This window comes from Clupea harengus, unplaced genomic scaffold (assembly GCF_900700415.2).
Source record: "Clupea harengus unplaced genomic scaffold, Ch_v2.0.2, whole genome shotgun sequence".
NCBI lineage: Eukaryota > Metazoa > Chordata > Actinopteri > Clupeiformes > Clupeidae > Clupea > Clupea harengus.
In genome coordinates this window covers 1-17,155 of record NW_024880013.1, presented here as the reverse complement: position 1 = coordinate 17,155, position 17,155 = coordinate 1, and the positions used below count along the sequence as shown (strand labels likewise).

Here is a 17,155-nt window from a genome sequence, read left to right as displayed (position 1 = left end):
TCCCTTGCTTGTGTATCTGTGTGTGCTATGGAATGCTTGTGTATCTGTGTGTGCTATGGAATGCTTGTGTATCTGTGTGTGCTATGGAATGCTTGTGTATCTGTGTGTGCTATGGAATGCTTGTGCCTAAGGTTATTAACGGCAAAGAAGCCAAAGATACGACTGACTCCGCATGACGCTACATTATGTTATGAGTAAGGGAGATAACCTTACCTATCCCTAACCCTAACCCTGGAAGATAACCACTAACCCTAACCCTAACCTTGTTTCAAGAAGCTTCTAGCAACATCAGAGACTTTACTGAGAATCTGCCAAAGCACGACACAAACCAACACAAACCAACACAAAACATATGGTGGTAAATAAGTTGATTGTTCTATATTGACTCTATTGACAGATTGACTGACCTGGGGACCCTGACCACTGAAGTTGTTGTAAACGTGTGCAACGAAGTTGTCATCTGTGAACGATGTTGAATCATTGACATCAGCGCATTCCAGAAACTTCCCCAGATTCTCCATTGACCTGCACCAGAGAGAAGGAGCACACTGCAGTGACATGCTTTCTGACAGGCATTGCTCAACCTTCTGATGGAAATGGGTAACATAAACGTTAATATTACATTATAGAAAGTGTCAGTTAACATAAACGTTAATATTACATTATATAAAGGGGCCGTTAACATAAACGTTAATATTACATTATATAAAGTGTCAGTTAACATAGACATCCATATTATATTATATAAAGTGTCAGTTAATATAGACATCGATATTATATAAAGTGTCAGTTAACATATTTAACAGTTAACAATATTATATAAACCCTAACCCCTATATACCCTAACCTAGTTAATCCAAACATGTGATGTTACACTGTCTACTCTGTCTCTCTGAGTGCAAGTTGCTGATCTACAGCCAATCAAAAATACGCTATGTGTAGCTCTTTGTTGTGTGATCTACAGCCAATCAAAACTACGGTATGCTATGTGTAGCTCTTTGTTGTGTAATCTACAGCCAATCAAAAATACGCTATGTGTAGCTCTTTGTTGTGTGATCTACAGCCAATCAAAACTACGGTATGCTATGTGTAGCTCTTTGTTGTGTGATCTACAGCCAATCAAAACTATGCTATGTGTAGCCCTTTGCTGTGTGGCAGTGTGTGCCCAGGCTGCCCCTTTTTGAAGACATTTTGAAAGGTTCGTAATGTCAATCTATCAGCAAAGTGACAGGATCCTTAACCAACCAAATCTTTGATTTGCAGTTTGGGATTGTCTGGAGAGGTCTACCCCTTCAGAGCAAAAATATTTTTGGTAAATATGTCTTTATCTCATGTGATGCTGTGTAGCTAATGCACAAATGTCATCAGTTGGTTTGTATGCTAGTTCTCTGCTAGTTCCCACTGATTCAGCCAGTTAACTAGTTGGCTACTTGTGTGTGCTACGGCCTCTGCTACAAACCTCAAAACATCATCAAATGGTCTTTTTTCAGTCAGGAATTCTTTAGTTTTCTTCATGCAAGACTTCCCAGACGAGGCATTAGCTCGCCCTGCACACTCCGCAAAAAGGGTAGGCCTACATTTATCTGGGGGTAATAAAAAACAGTAAGTACAGTGCTAGTGACAGTTTCAGTGTAAGTTTCAGTGCCTGTTTCAGTGCCAGTTTCAGTGCCTGTTTCAGTGCCAGTTTCAGTGCCAGTGCCAGTGCATGCCAGCGCCAGTGTGAAATGCCAATACCAGAGTCAGAGCCGGAGCCGGAGCCGGTGTGACATTTTTTAGAATTCCAGATGCTATTTATGGCTGCTGCAAAAATCACCACAAACCCTTACAAGATCCTGTTGGGACTGAGCAATGTTGACAGGTAGATTTACAGACTTGCAGAACTAGGCACTTGCATGTCTGTCAGGCACAATCTAGAAGCTCACATGAACTCCACAAAGAAACCAAGGGCATAGAGGATGAAATTAACTTAAATAACTATTTTGAAATTGGGTTAATCACTGTAACTTTTAACACAACAACCCGCCCCGCTAAAAGTAGGGCAACAAATAAAATAGGACTCTGTGCTTATATGTGACCTTAGATCATATTGTTTTCACATACGAGTGTTCAACAGGCATGGAGAAATGCTCAATGTTAATTAATGGTTGTGTGGACGAGGGCTTGTAGGCTGAACTCACCTGATTTTTTGCTATTTTCATTTGGTCCATGATCTGGCCTCCGACCACACCCTGTAGAACTATCTGTAGACAACAACGAATAGCAATTATCTTTTTAGAGTATAGTTATTACAAAATAACACTAAAGAACACTTATTGCACACCATACATGTGTATATTTGTATATATATGAACAGAAGATATCCTGGAAAATGTCATTGCTAATTGGTCATTATAATAAACAAATGCCAAATAGGGCTATGTGCTCGTCTTTAAATTCTATTAGAGTGTTGCTAGAAGGTTTGTGAACCCTTTACAATGTTCTGTATATCTGCATAAATATCATCTAAAATGTGATCACATCTTCATCTATGTTGTAAAACTTAATAAAGTGGACCCAGTTCAACAAATACACATAATTCTTCTTACATAATTTATTTATTGAGCAAAATGATCTAACATTAAATGCTTTCTTGGAAAAAGCAAGTGAACCCCTACTCAGTTCATTTGAAGGGGTAATTGGAGTGAGGTGTGAGTTAATTGGTCCCTTCCTTTTGAAAAAACATAAATCTGGGTCTACACTATCACAATTCTGGTCTTCACGACTCAGCTTTGTGGAAGTGTGCCTTGGCTTGATCAAAGGAGTTTGCCAGGGAGCTCAGAAAACAAGTTGTTAATGCTCACAAGTTTACAAAACCAAAGCTAAACAGTTTGGGCTCCACCAATCCACTGTCAGTTAGATAGTCTACAAATGGAGGAAATTCAGCACCATCGTTACTCTCCCCAGGATCGGTAATCCAGCAAAAATCACTCCAAGAGCAAGAATATTCCAGGAGGTCACAAAGAACCCCAGGGTAACATCTAAAGATCTACAGGCCTCTCTTGCGTTGGCTAATGTCAGTGTTAATGAGTCCACCATCAGGCAAACACTGAACAAGCATGGTATGCATGCCAGGATAGCAAGGAGAACCACTTGCCACTACTCTCCAAGAACACTGCTGCCCGTCTAAAGTTTGTTAAAGACGAGGATGAGCTAGAAGGCTATTGGAAGAATGTTCTGTGGACGGATGAGTCCAGTTTAAATGAGAACTGTTATGTTTAATGAAAAACAAACACTGCATTCCAACATAAGAACCTCATCCCAACCGCCAAGCACGGTGGTGGCAGAATCATGGATTGGGGCTGCTTTGCTGCCTCGGGACCAGGACGGCCTGCCATCATTGTCGGAACTATGAATTCTGGATTGTACAAGCAAATACTACGGGAGAATGTCAGTGTATCCGTTTGTGAACTGAAGCTCAACAGAAGATGGGTCATGCAGCAAGACAACGACCCTAAACACACAAGTGTGTAAGTGTAAGTCTACCAAAGAATGATTAAAGAAGAAGAAACAGAATGTTTTGGAATGGCAGAGTCAAAGTCCAGAACTTAATCCTGAAGAGATAAATTCATGCACAGAAGCATCATCCTAGCCTGACGATGTCATACTCATAATTCTAGTCAGAATATGAGTCTGATACCGCTCCGTTGGGCTGTGATTATGGGGCGTGTTTCAACCGAACCAGGGAAAAAAATGCCTCTTCGCTCAATTGGATATATCTAGAACCAATCAGAGCAACGTAGTATGACCATAACGTAGACCATGGGGCCAGCTGATACATTGATTAAACTTTTACCGGATCCTGTAGGAAGGACGGCAAAAACAACTTTTCGATCGACAAATGCCTTGATCGCGTTTCTCTGTTCCTCTTTCACAATGAATGTGCTGTCAATGTCTTTTAAAACAGACTCGAATCTCCACATTTTAGCTCTCCAACGGCAGCCATGTTTGTTGAAAACGAATTCACTCCAAAAGCTCTTTGGTGACGTGGTTGATTACGTTACGGTTGATCATCTGTCCATCATCGTATAAAGCCCGCCCTGACAATTTGATTGGTCTATATCTCCTCACAGATTTTTGTGAGGAGATCATTTCTCCCCAACGGAGCGACACCAGACCGAACTTCCCGACCAAAAATGTTGTGGGCGGGGCTAAGTTCGTCTGGCATCCAGGCTAGCATCATCCATGAGTTGGAGCAGTTTTGTAAGGAGGAATGGGCCAAGATCCCTCCAAGCCAATGTATGGGACTGATTAACAGTTACAGAAATGTTTGGTTGAGGTTATTGCTGCTCAGGGAGGTCACAGCATGAGTAGAGGCCTTACCCTTTACCAGGAGACACAGGGCTAGGGTGAGAGCAGCCAGCTGCAGTCTTGTCGCCATCCTGCAGAAAGAGAGCAGATGTTCTACATTAACACTCAAATTTCAAATTTTCAAGTCCATCACTGTGGCATTATATCCCTTTCTGTCCCTACAGTATTCTCAATATTCTTAAATGTATATATTGTTAGAGTTAGAGTTAATCCTACGTATATATTGCTAGGGTTAGAGTTAGAGTTAACCCTACGTATATATTGCTAGGGTTAGAGTTAACTGTAATTAGGGTTATTAGGGTTAGAGTTAGGACGCAAAGTCGACAAACTAATAACAATACATCTGCATTACTTAAAGACATTAGTGGGCTATTTCCTAATGTCTCAAACCCAAACCAAAGCAAAACTGGATTAAACCTAACAGGGACATGTTTGCTTCCATGACATCGAGCTCTCAAGCTTTTTCTTGACTCTTGCCTGGTCTCTTGGGTGGTTACTCTTGGTTACTTTTTCTCTTCCTCGCTTCCTCCGATAACGTCTACCTCGGTTTCTTCGTCGCCTCTGTCATGATATGCTTTATTTCGAAATTCCAGAAATTGCTAAATGCAATGATATTACACGAGTTATACATGCAGAATGCAATGATATTTTCTTAATATCCACGCCGAGTTACACTAAAGATGACAGCTACTTCCTAGTTAAACAAGCTGCGTCAGTTTCGTTCTTACCCATAACCTATACGACACTCACTACAAACGTCTCTAACAATAAAGCTTAATTTCCATTAGGGCGTTAATCGTCCCGCTCTCATTGGGAATGAATGGAGACGATAGCCCGTCTGTCGAGCAACGAAACGCCTCCGCCTCCCTTCCAAAGTTGACGATTATTTAACTTTATGCAAATGCAGACCACGCGGTAACCAATCAGTTTGGCGTGTGTGAGAATTGGCAGCTGAAGTTGTGCAGATGGGCGGGAGTAATCAAAAAAATCAAAGCAAGATGGCGGAGTCTCGGGATTCTGTTACTGGGAAATATTTTATGTGAATAAAGGTGAATACAGGTGTTTACACGACTTTTATATGTCTACATCGTCGGTTTGTTGTTTATATACTACACGAACGCTGTCAGGGCAAACAGAATATTGTAGGTCTTAATGGAAGCTCTCGACCATTATTGTTAGCTTGCTGCTAACACTTTAATTGAAGATCAATGTAGAAGCTAGCTGGTTTGTAACCTGTAGCCTCATCGGTGCGTTTTGCCTCTGATATGTGTGATATTGTGATTTAACTGGCTGATATAAATGAAATCAGTGAAAACAAATGAATAAAGTAATACATTTAATGGATAAGTAAATGAATCAGAGCATGAGTGACAGCCGCAACAGCTATCATATTTTCATGACTTCACAAGCTAATCTGCTATAATAGCGCTGCACTGCAACCGAACTTGCTACTTGACAGAGAAACATGATTTTTCTGACAATGCCCCCTAGGCGGAATACCGCCTGCCAATAATACGCCCGAATGGAAACCTGGAGTAAGAGTTAATCCTACGTATATATTGCTAGGGTTAGGGTTATACACTTGTGCTGTTAAATGCAGAGGAAATGCGAGTGAAGTATGCAGGTTGCTTTTATTATCTCTGACCACATCACCATGGTCTGAAGGAGAAGGATATTTACAGATCTGACATTTGCAGATTTACAGAAGTTGCAACACCTTTTTCCCTTTTATATGTTCCCTTGCTAGTGGAGTGTTATTTACATGAATTTTTCTCTCCGAGTCCGGCCCACGTCCGACATAGTGCCCGAGCCCGACAGCAATTATAATATTTTGTCCGAACCCGACCTGAGACCGACGGAGTCAATGTCTCAACTGTTCATACTAATGACACATGTACATAGGTTTTTTTTATGAATAGCCTGCCTTTATTAAACTCGGGCATCGATGAGTGCACTCACTCACACAAACAAGCTCCGTTAAATGCAGAGGCGCTCACAAAAAGACCCATAATCACAAATTATTCACGTTGCAAAAAGCCCAGCCTTAACATTAAATATTAAACAAGCCAGGCCAGGGGAGCCCTGTGGCGCAAGCAGTAGCCCCCACCATGGACGGATTAAGAAACCACGGGCCCCTGGGCCTGGACATGTTAAAGCCCCCCCCCCCTTCGCGAAAAAAATAATTGTGCACTCGCAAAACACGCACACACAAACACCATTAGGCCTATATATATATTTGACCAACAACATCCACCTTCGGTGCACTACCTGAGCAGCATGGGGCAGGAGAGGCTGAATGGGCTGGCTATCCTATCCGTTGAAAGAGCAAATCATTCATCACCACTTTTATGTTTGAAAGGCGTCGTTCGGCAAGTGTACTGTGCCTCTGGCTGTGCTTAGTCAGCTTGTAGGTCTTGAAGTTCAGATTCTGCGCCTAAACTAGCTATATCGTATCGTCTCGTCACATGATCAAATAGAGACTTGACATTGGCGAACAAGATACATATTACCCAGCAATCATCATTGCATATCTTTATATGACAAAAATAACAAATTAAATAAGAAATTATTCATTTAATTGAATCGGCTTTTTAATAGTTTCTATAGTGTATGTACGATAAGCATATAATTGTGTTATAGATTGCTACTGACGATTTCCCCCTAAAAATTATGAAAACCATGACAGAGACAGGTTTGCCATTTTGAGGGAATATATAGCATAAGGTATCTCAGTCCCTACAAAATCATCCTTGATCACTGTCGCATTAAACTAGCGACACTTTGACACCCATGTGTTCGAAAAGATTTAGTAAGCAGGGTTTGCTGCTTTGCCTATGAACCTTCCGCGCTGGCTGCATTGTCTATAGTTATGCCCCTGGCGCACATGCACATTTTCTAACACAGCACAGGTACACTCAATTAAAGCCATTAGCAAATGAACAAAATACACCTTTTTCAACCACAAATAAGAGATACATAACAGCGACTTCACACAGAGGCTCTGGCTTAGGGGCCCCTTGAGGTCATGGGAACGTAGGCCCGTTCGTTAATCCATCCGTGGCCCCCACCATATACAGGCTTGAACGCCCATGGGGACACGGGTTTGAATCCGACCCACTGTCATTTCCCAATCCCACTCCCCACCTCTTCACTCCATCTCATTTCCTGTCCAAACCCTCACTGTCCTATCGATTAAACGCAAAAAGCCCAAAGGCCTCTGCTAAATATTATCAAACATTAATAAGAAAACAGGCATCAACAGATGAATGCATTCGCTCACCAGCATCATCTTGCAGACTCTTAACTTAACACTTCTTACATTTCACATATCAAACAGCCTAATTAGAATCTGCATTGACTAATAAGCAGAAATATCTCTATACAGTAGATTTCCCTTCGTTTTGTATTGTTTTAAACTCTCCAGATTACAGTTTCTTTTTAACTTCTTCCATGATGCCAGTTTGCCGCCTGTAATCGCGTTGTCACAGCTAGGACATAAACAAATTCCCGCACACAGGAAGAAGGCTGTTATCCTAAATGTGATTTAATTCATTCTCTAAAACGAACTTCTGAATCATGTGAAGCAGACACGTTGACTTCCCTACTTATTAAGACATTTTAAATATGGAATGTTCAATGCCTTATCGCGCTGGTGTGTCCGAGCCAGAGTATAATTTCTAAATATTTGGCCTAACCCGGCCCTTTCCGGCCCGTCGGGTCCTGTCGGGTATCCAACCTCTAATAGATACTAACCCTAACCCTAGGTAAATGCTACCATGCTGTTTAGATACATAGATACTAACCCTAACCCTAACACTAACCCTCGGTAAATGAAAGCCATTTCAGTGATCTACTTAGAGTAAAACATGGAAATGAATTAATAATATTTAATTACACAAACCAGATTATTCTTAGATGACCCTCTAGCTCAGATAAAAAAAATCCTATGATGAAAATAAAGCACAGTAAATTTAAAGAGATGGTATAATGTATGAACCAATGTGCTATGAATTCCAAGCATTCAATTGCATTACAGCAGCCATTATACACCTTGACACCATAATAAAAAGCTGTATAAACATTGTTTGTGTGTAACATTTGAATCAGCTATTAGGTCACACTAAATCTGCTTTAAGTGGCAGTGTTATTCCATCCTAAACCTCACAGACAGAAACATCACTGAATGTATTATCCACTAGAACCTTAACCCTAACCATAGTACACACTGGGTGTGGCTTTAGAACCGAGAACACAAAACAACAACACAGAAGTCTGCTTTATTTGATTATTAAATTAAAGTTAAAATTAAAATTAAGTTTTCCTATGGAACAAACCTTTGCGTCTGAAATTGTGAGGGTTGGAGTGTCTGCCAGTCTCGAGCTGAAGTCGGGAAAATGAACAGATCCACAGAATCACAGATGCTAGAGATATGCCAGGGTTGTGGTTTAACAAACCAGGAAGCTTTATGCTGTGGGCTAACCCTACGCAAAACCCTTCAAACAAACAAACAAGGCTGACTTCAGTCAACAACAAAGAAACAAACAAGGCTGCTTTCAGTCAGTTTATTGTGGCACAAACGACACACAGCAACACACACCTGCATTTTAGGTGGCGACACAGGACACACACACGTAGAGGTCGCAATGAATTTTTCCTCTGCATTTTTCCCATCCCGGACTGTCCTTCCTCCAGGACCCCAGGAGCAGTGGGCAGCCTTTAGCCCGGGGACCAAGTCAAGTGGTCAGTCCGTCTTGGTCAGGGCTTGTACAGGAGAGTGTTCTGTTCTTCTGCATGTTTTTCTGTTGGGGTTCTTAGTGGAGGAAACCCCTTGTGAACACGGGGAGAACATGTAAACTCCACATAGAAAGGCCCGGGAGATAGCCCACCTGAGCACTGAAGGCCTGGGGAGAACCTGCCCCCCCAGTACCAACAGCGCCCCATGTGGAAATCGAACCCAGGACCTTCTTGCTGTCAGACACATTGTCAAAGAAATATTGTAAAGAGTTGAAAGCAACCAACACTATGAAATTTGACACCTGAGGTCTACATTTATTTAATTGTTCTTGTGTGTGTTTGAGTGTGTGTGTGTAAGCATGCTTGTGTATAAGTATATTGTATATGTCCATCTGTGCTAATTTGTCAGTGTGTAATTAGTGTGTGTGTGTGTGTGTGTGTGTGTGTGTGTGTGTGTGTGTGTGTGTGTGTGTGATTCAGGTATGATAGGCAGATTGATTCTGAAGGAGATCCCTAACTGCCAGGACATCACCTGCATGAACCCAACTGCTGGTAGCTTCTCTGTGAACCCTAGACTACAGGTAGCTTGGACATCTTACCCTTCTCTGTCAACCCTAGACTACAGGTAGCTTGGACATCTAACCCTACCCCTGACTACAGGTCACTGGTTCACTTCCTAGGACAGCTTGCCTGTAATGCCAGTCACTTCAGATCAAGCTTAATAGTAAACACAGCTACACTATCCAGTGACCATGAACTGGTCTGTTGCACACTATAACCCACACCAACTACCCAGGCCTTCCTTACATATCGCATTGACACAAAGAGCTCTCTACTACTGCTGCTCTACTGGTCGAGTTTGTGACCATGATGTTGAGAGAGGGGGAAGCTCTAATGTTGGTCTTTAACACACCACAAGTTGATCTTAAACAGAGTGTTCATAAGTAGGTTATTTCATTCAGCTTTTCATTCAGCTTTTCATTCAGCATTTCTCTAATTCCCCCCTCCTTTCTCTCTCCCTGCCCCTTCTCTCTCTCTCTCTCTCTCTCTCTCTCTCTCATTCTCTCTTTCTCCCTCCCTCCCCCCCCCCCCCCCACAGTGGCACTTAACTAGGCGCGGTCTCCCTGCCATTTACAGCAGCATCCCGAGTGCCCACTTCCAGTAGGGTGGCTATAGCTATGGGGTGAGCCGCTCAGTGGGCATGGTGGCTATAGCTATGGGGTGGTATGGGGTGGTATGGTATGATATGGTATGGTATGGTATGGTATGGTATGGTAATGCCGCTCAGTGAGCACACTCGTCCAGGCTGCCATCTACCTCCACCAGAAAAGGCTAACCCTAAATCAGTGGTCACCAAACTTTTTTGGCCAAAAATCACGACCTCTGCCTTGGTGACAGGCAAGATCTACCTATTGAGGCGTTGAGAGAAAAAGACTGTCCAGACTCCAGACTGTACTTAAAACTTAACTTTGTATTTGGCCTAATTGTAATTGAATGAAATTAAACAATTTGGTCCAGCTTTCAAATTGATGTGAAAATTGAAAGAACACACTAAATTACTTAATTTCGGTGCAACATAAAAAGGAAAATATTTGTTAACCGCACACAATATGAACAAGAAAAAATCACATTTGCAATGAGCAGGCTGGATATGAACTTATTTATTTATCAACTGAAATTACAACACAACACTGACACATATCTCAGGCTGTGACTGAACACTGTCTGTGAGTGCCTTGTAGTTCGGCTCATAAGCACAGACAGCCAGTCTGAGGCAGTCTGTGAGGTGTCTGTCAGTTAGCCGGCTCCTGTACTTAGATTTGGTGATTTCATCTGTGAAAATGTTAACAAATAACAAATTTATGTTGCACTGAAATTAAGTCATTTAGGGCCTCATTTACTAACAGGATTGCGCCCATTTCAGGCGTAAAATAGCGGGTAAAAACATAAAACCGTATTTATAAAAGCGGCGCACTTTAGATTACCGCTGCAGGGAGGGTATAAGGGAAAGTGGGTGTTCGTCGCAAAGAGATGGGAGGAGATGCGTAAAGTGCGCCTAATTATGTATTAGTAACGAAACAAGAGGTGTTTCAGCATGACATATCAGCTGCTAAATGAAAACTATGTGCCTGCGAGAAATAAAAAGAATACGAACATCAGAATATATATATTTTTTTTATGTTTATATTTGATATATCATTTAATATAGGCATATACAAAATTGTCCCACCAGCTAGCTGTTCGGCCACGCTTTACCCAGAATCGCCGTTCATTGTATGGTTTACTTTAAACCGTTTTTTCACCCATAGTTCAAGCACACCGAGTACAGTGCTCGCCTTCTGCGCAGGAGTAACGCGTATCTATTCAGGAAAAATACTTGTACTCGAAGTACACTAACTAAACTAAGTAGAGACAGAGCAGCATATTCATTTCAACTTCCATGTTTATTTTGACGTTATAGCCTCTTGAGCGCAAGCTACCCCCAGTGCCATGCCAAACGAACGTCTGAAAACTTCAGTTGCCCCTGTCCACGCTACAACTCCAGTTTTCAAATGTATCTGCCTAGGGCAGCATTTTTGAAAAGCATGGTTTTCAGTGTTCAGGAATACGCCGTTTTAAAGTAAGGGGTGTCGTGTATTCCTACCAGACTATTTAACGGGATGCTATGGAGCAGTTAATAATGGCCATAGCTGTCTGGAAATTCAAAGGTACTTTATGACTTGAATCCTGACTGGTCATAACAAAGGACTGGTCTCCACAATTTAACTTAAACAATTTACAAATTAACTTATTCTAAAGATCCTCTTTCAAACACCCGTTTTGACCACAAGCATTTATATTCTCTTGGGATTAAATATCTGAGCGGCAAAATAGATCCGTGACGTCAAATGGCGAACCAACAGCGCAGTCTGCGTTGGACCAGATGCTCGTGGAGCTCTCTTATAGAGCCCGGATGGAACTTTGGTAAGTCCATGGAGCCTGCTAAGGCTCATGGAGTGTATTTCAGAACAGTGGAGAGTAACTCAGATTTCTGACTTAACACTCGAGTTGTCTATCTCTAAGCAGGGGGTTAGAAATGTGAGAAATGACGGGAATCTATTGCCTATATTTCCCAAGATCAGGTAAGCACTATGAATTAAAATAGTACTTACCAAAATGCTCTGCCAACCGGGGTGAACAGAAATCTTACAGCAACTGAAATCTCAGTAAATCCAAGAAATATCTCGCGGTGGAACCTCCATTTGATAGTACTTCTTTTTATACCATATATTGGAGAGTTAGTCCGAGTTATGATCAGGTCAGGAAACACACCCATCCCATCTCACCCATCCCATCTCCACACCCATCCCAGAACAGTGAGGTGGGGATCAGGGCAGTCCAGGAGTACATACCTGTTCATTGTGTTTCACTGATTGCAATTATTTGTGTATGTTCAAGGTTGTTGTCTCTCACCACACACGCGAACACAATGTGAACATGTAGGCTGCATGTTGATAGTACTTCTTTTTATACCATATATTGGACACTTAGTCTGAGTTACGATTAGTTTAGTTCAAGGTTTAATCTTGTACAATGGTGCGCACCAGAGGAGAGAGACTTAGATTACACTCAAGGGATTCACCTAACTCTCTTCTCTCAGCCATTGTAACAATACAGGTTTTATCCTTTTCCCTAAAACAAGGGGTGTCACCCCATAGCTCCATCCCTTCATGAATATGTATCAAATTATTACCTTGGAGTTGTGAAGTCTAGGACCCATTTCCTCACACAGGGCAAATGGGTGTAAGATCTCCATCCATGATCAAAGAACTCAAAAGCCTTATATTAATGAGGCCGAGGCAACTCAGATACTATGACCTGGCCGGGGAGGAAGTGAGAGCTCTTTCACACCTCACGCAGGTCAGGTCCAGAACATACATCAGAAGTTTTACATTTTACACAAGTTTAACAATTACAAATAGGTATAAGATACATTTAATTATTGGCTATGGCATATCCTTATTAACTCAGAACCTTACATTCTGGTTCCTTCAATGTCTACCTCATCTCCACATGTTTATGAAGGGCTCAGGCAGGAGAATACGCTTGGGGTTTCTTTTTACTGAACCCAAATACTGTTGATGTAATGGATGAAACCAGTTGCTGCGTCGGCCTCGCTGTCAACGCATTACCATCTCTGCGTCGTCTCAGAGACTGTGCAGTCGCATCATACGGTCATACCCGGGACTCTGCGTGCTCAGCACCGGTCTGCTGCTCCATGTGAGGGTTTGGGTCCAGGTTTGGTCCAGGTTTTTGCTTTGTCCTGTTAGTGAAAAAGCAGAAAGGCGCTGGTGGAGGCACTCTTGCTTCGGCTGGATGGGGTTCAACTCCTCACAGCGCCCAAGTGTACACTGCATACAAAACAGCGGGTAGTGGGTATACAGTGTGCTCATAGGGTTACTGTTACAAGGGTAAGTAGAGTAGGAGCAGAACCATGTCAATGTCGGTGGCAATTATAAACATTGCAGGAAAATGCTAGCATAGAGCATAGGGTAGAATAAGTGTATGGCCGTATGGTGGGGATGGGTACATGTAGGCTGAGATGTAGATCAGGTGGAGAGACTACAGCAGCATCCCACGTGTGACGTGTGACGTGTGACGTGTGACCTGTGTGACGGCCCAGCTAACCCCGCCCACGGGGCAGATGGGAATATTGGTTTTGTCCTTGTCTCTGCACAGGTGCGCGTGATTGGCTGGAGGATAAAAGGGCTACGAATCCAACATGGCGGTCTCTCTCTTTTCCTCGCGGCTGTTGTGCTTCCGTTGTGTTTTGTTTGTTGCTCCTATACTGATCCACACCACATTTTGGGTTATTCCTCTACACTGACTTACACCACACTTATTTAATGTTTATTGCTTTACTATTCCATTATTTCTAGTCTGTGTTAAACTCCTATTATTATTTATTAAATTCACTTCTTATTATTGAAATCGTGCGTGGTCTCCCCATTTATGTTGCGTACTTTGAGCTAGTGCGTTACATGTGGGGGCTCGTCCTTGCCTTAGCCTTTATTCTGGTATGTAACTGGATATTTGCCACTTGTAGCCTGGTGGTAGTAAGTGCGTTAAATTTGTTGGAATATAATTTTTCTCACAGGTGTAAATTACCTGTTGCAGCAAAGTTCAGATCGGGGAGTACCGTGCATATATTGTTTATTGGCCCCGTCACTTACACTGGGCACAAACTACACGTATCCTCTCATGGACCCACTTATCCTCAGATGGACCCTTCTGCATCCTCGTAGGGATATGAGTCTCCTGGGATAGATGCTTTTCTTCCCTTCATGTGGGGTTGAGCACCCCCTTGTGGAGGGGTTAAGGTTAGGGTTCTCTTCTGTTTGCATACTGGGGCTTCATCTCTATAAATGACTCACAGATCGTTCCTGCTTCAACTTCACACATACCTCACACACACACACACACACACACACACACACACACACACATCATATCTCCCTCTCCTATACACACACACACGCACATCATATATCTTTCTCCTACACACACACATCATATCGCTCTCCTACTCAGACACACACATCATATATCTCTCTCCCACACAAACACACACGTATCTTTGCCAAGAAGTTTGTGTGAGTGTGCATTTGAGATCAGTTTAATTTTGTTCACACAGAAGCACACTTAGTCTCTGATGTATCCTTGAAAAAAGCACACTTCATTTCTTATGTATCCTTAAAAAGCACACTTAATCTCTGATGTAGCCTTAAAAAGCACACTTCGTTTTTTATGTATCCTTAAAGAGCACACTTAATCTCTGATGTATCCTTAAAAACACACTTCATTTCTGAAGCATTATTACCCCATCAGCTTCGCTTCCTATGACGACTTACTGAATGACACTGAACTCACAGCAAGCAACCTGACAGGCATATCAAAATAATACTGATTTTCTCTGAAAATATATTAACACGTCATCTCCATCTTCGTCATCTCCCTGGTTCTCCGTTTAAATACAGAACATATCAGCAGTTCACAAAACAAAACAACTATTCGCCTTTTGGAACATCTGCACATGTGGACCGCAGAAACCTGCGTTGAGTTCTGGAGAATTTCTGGGTGACATAGAAAATGTTTTCAATAGAATGGCCACAGCTTTAGAATAAAAAAACTGGACACGTTTGAGAAGGCTCATAGCGCTCAATATATGGCAAACATGACGGCAGCTTCAGAATAAGCCGAACTTCAGGTTCAGAATAAGCCGTCAGGCTTCAGGTTCAGGTCCCTTTCCACAAAAGTAGGAAATAGTTCTCTGGTCCCACAAAGGTGTGACATTATGTATGAGTTTGGAATGTTGTGTGTGTGCGTGTGTGTGTGTGCGTGTGTGTGTGTGTGTGTGTGCCTAACTCAGAGGCCAACACCCTTGACGAGTGACGCCTCCAGTGTGATGTTGAACTCCTGTAGAGTCTGCAGCACTCGGATCAGAGAGTTGACCAGAGAATGATCCTTCAGCATGGCAGAGTCTTCATACATCTGAGCTGTGATTGGACACTCAGCCAGAAGAGCAATCCAATGGTGGAGCAGGTGGTCCCTGAGGAAAGACATGCAACGTCCTTAGTACAGACAGTTAGCAATAAACCAACTCTGACCATAGAGTTACCAATAACCCAACTCTGACCATAGAGTTAACAATAAACAAACTCTGACCATAGAATTAACAATAACCCAACTCTGACCATAGCGTTAGCAATAAACAAACTCTGACCATAGCGTTAGCAATAAACAAACTCTGACCATAGATAACAGAGTAGATACAGAGAGTCCCTTCTAATCCATAACCAACTGCCTCTATTACCCAATAACCACCACCCTCTATTACCTATCCCCTAGGGTCTATGTGTGTATTTGTCTGAGTAAGTTTACTACAGCTAACACTCAACCCTAACCCTAACCCTGACCTAGTATAGTGTATTGTGTGTGTGTGTGTGTTTGTGTGTCTCACCGAGCTCCCAGGCACACAAGCATCTGGAACTTTCCGTCTTTGCCAATGTTTCTGGGGGAGACACTGATGGCGCGCATGACACGGCAGAAAAGTCGTACGCGGCACAGCCAGTTCTCATCCTGCTGCTGGCCCTGCTGCTCCACACTCTCAAAGTACGCCTGGGCCTTCTCTGAACACACACACACACACACACACACACACACACACACACACACACACACACACACACACACACACACACACACACACACACACACACACACACACACACACACACACACACACACACACACAGTTATAGACACTCTCAAAGTACACCAGGGGAATATTTCTAGTATATGGTTTAGTGACGAACCCGGATAAGTTAACTCCGAGTAAGTGGTAAACCTCCTAATAGAAGAGCCCTATGGCTTCATTCTCCTAGCAAAACAAAGCCATAGGGATCCTTTTTAGGAGGTTTACTACTTACTATGAGTTAACTTATCCGGGTTACTCACCAAACCAGGTACTTGGAATACCCCCCTGGGCCTTCTCTGAACACACACACACACACACAGTTATAGACACTCTCAAAGTACACCTGGGCCTTCTCTGAACACACACACACACAGTTATAGACACTCTCAAAGTACACCTGGGCCTTCTCTGAACACACACACACACACACACACACACACACACAGTTATAGACACTCTCAAAGTACACTTGGGCCTTCTCTGCCCACACACAGTTATATATAAACACACACACACACACACACACAAACACAGTTATATATAAACAAACACACATACACACAGTTATATATAAACAAACACACACACAGTTATATATAAAACACACACACACACACACACACAGTTATATATAAACACACACACACACACACACACACACACAGTTATATATACACTAGAGGTGCAATGTCATTCTCTGCAACTGTATTTGTATTTGTTAAACCATCAAAATGATCTGTATCTGTATTTGTATTTGTTAAACCAACAAAATGATCTGTATCTGTATTTGTATCTGTTAAACCATCAAAATGATCTGTATCTGTATTTGTATTTCGG

At 42.3% G+C, this 17,155-nt stretch overlaps 2 protein-coding genes across 2 annotated transcripts in view; both read right to left on the bottom strand.

The window, feature by feature from the left end:
- LOC122131109 (adhesion G-protein coupled receptor G5-like) overlaps nucleotides 1–14,358 on the bottom strand; it is a 28,281-nt gene extending 13,923 nt beyond the window's left edge. Inside the window, exons 1-4 of the mRNA XM_042706025.1 lie at nucleotides 14,333–14,358; nucleotides 13,303–13,384; nucleotides 4,360–4,418; nucleotides 408–525 (exon numbers count right to left, since the gene is read on the bottom strand). Coding sequence (XP_042561959.1) covers nucleotides 408–525; nucleotides 4,360–4,418; nucleotides 13,303–13,384; nucleotides 14,333–14,358 — 285 coding nt within the window. The remainder of the gene's footprint in view (nucleotides 1–407; nucleotides 526–4,359; nucleotides 4,419–13,302; nucleotides 13,385–14,332) is intronic.
- Nucleotides 14,359–14,721: 363 nt separating this feature from the next.
- LOC122131110 (DENN domain-containing protein 5A-like) lies at nucleotides 14,722–16,282 on the bottom strand. The gene is made up of 2 exons (XM_042706026.1): nucleotides 16,082–16,282; nucleotides 14,722–15,670 (listed from the first exon to the last, which is right to left on the bottom strand). The coding sequence occupies exons 1-2, from the start codon at nucleotides 16,156–16,158 to the stop codon at nucleotides 15,487–15,489; spliced, it is 261 nt and encodes an 86-aa protein (XP_042561960.1). The 5' UTR covers nucleotides 16,159–16,282; the 3' UTR covers nucleotides 14,722–15,486.
- Nucleotides 16,283–17,155: the final 873 nt, after the last annotated feature.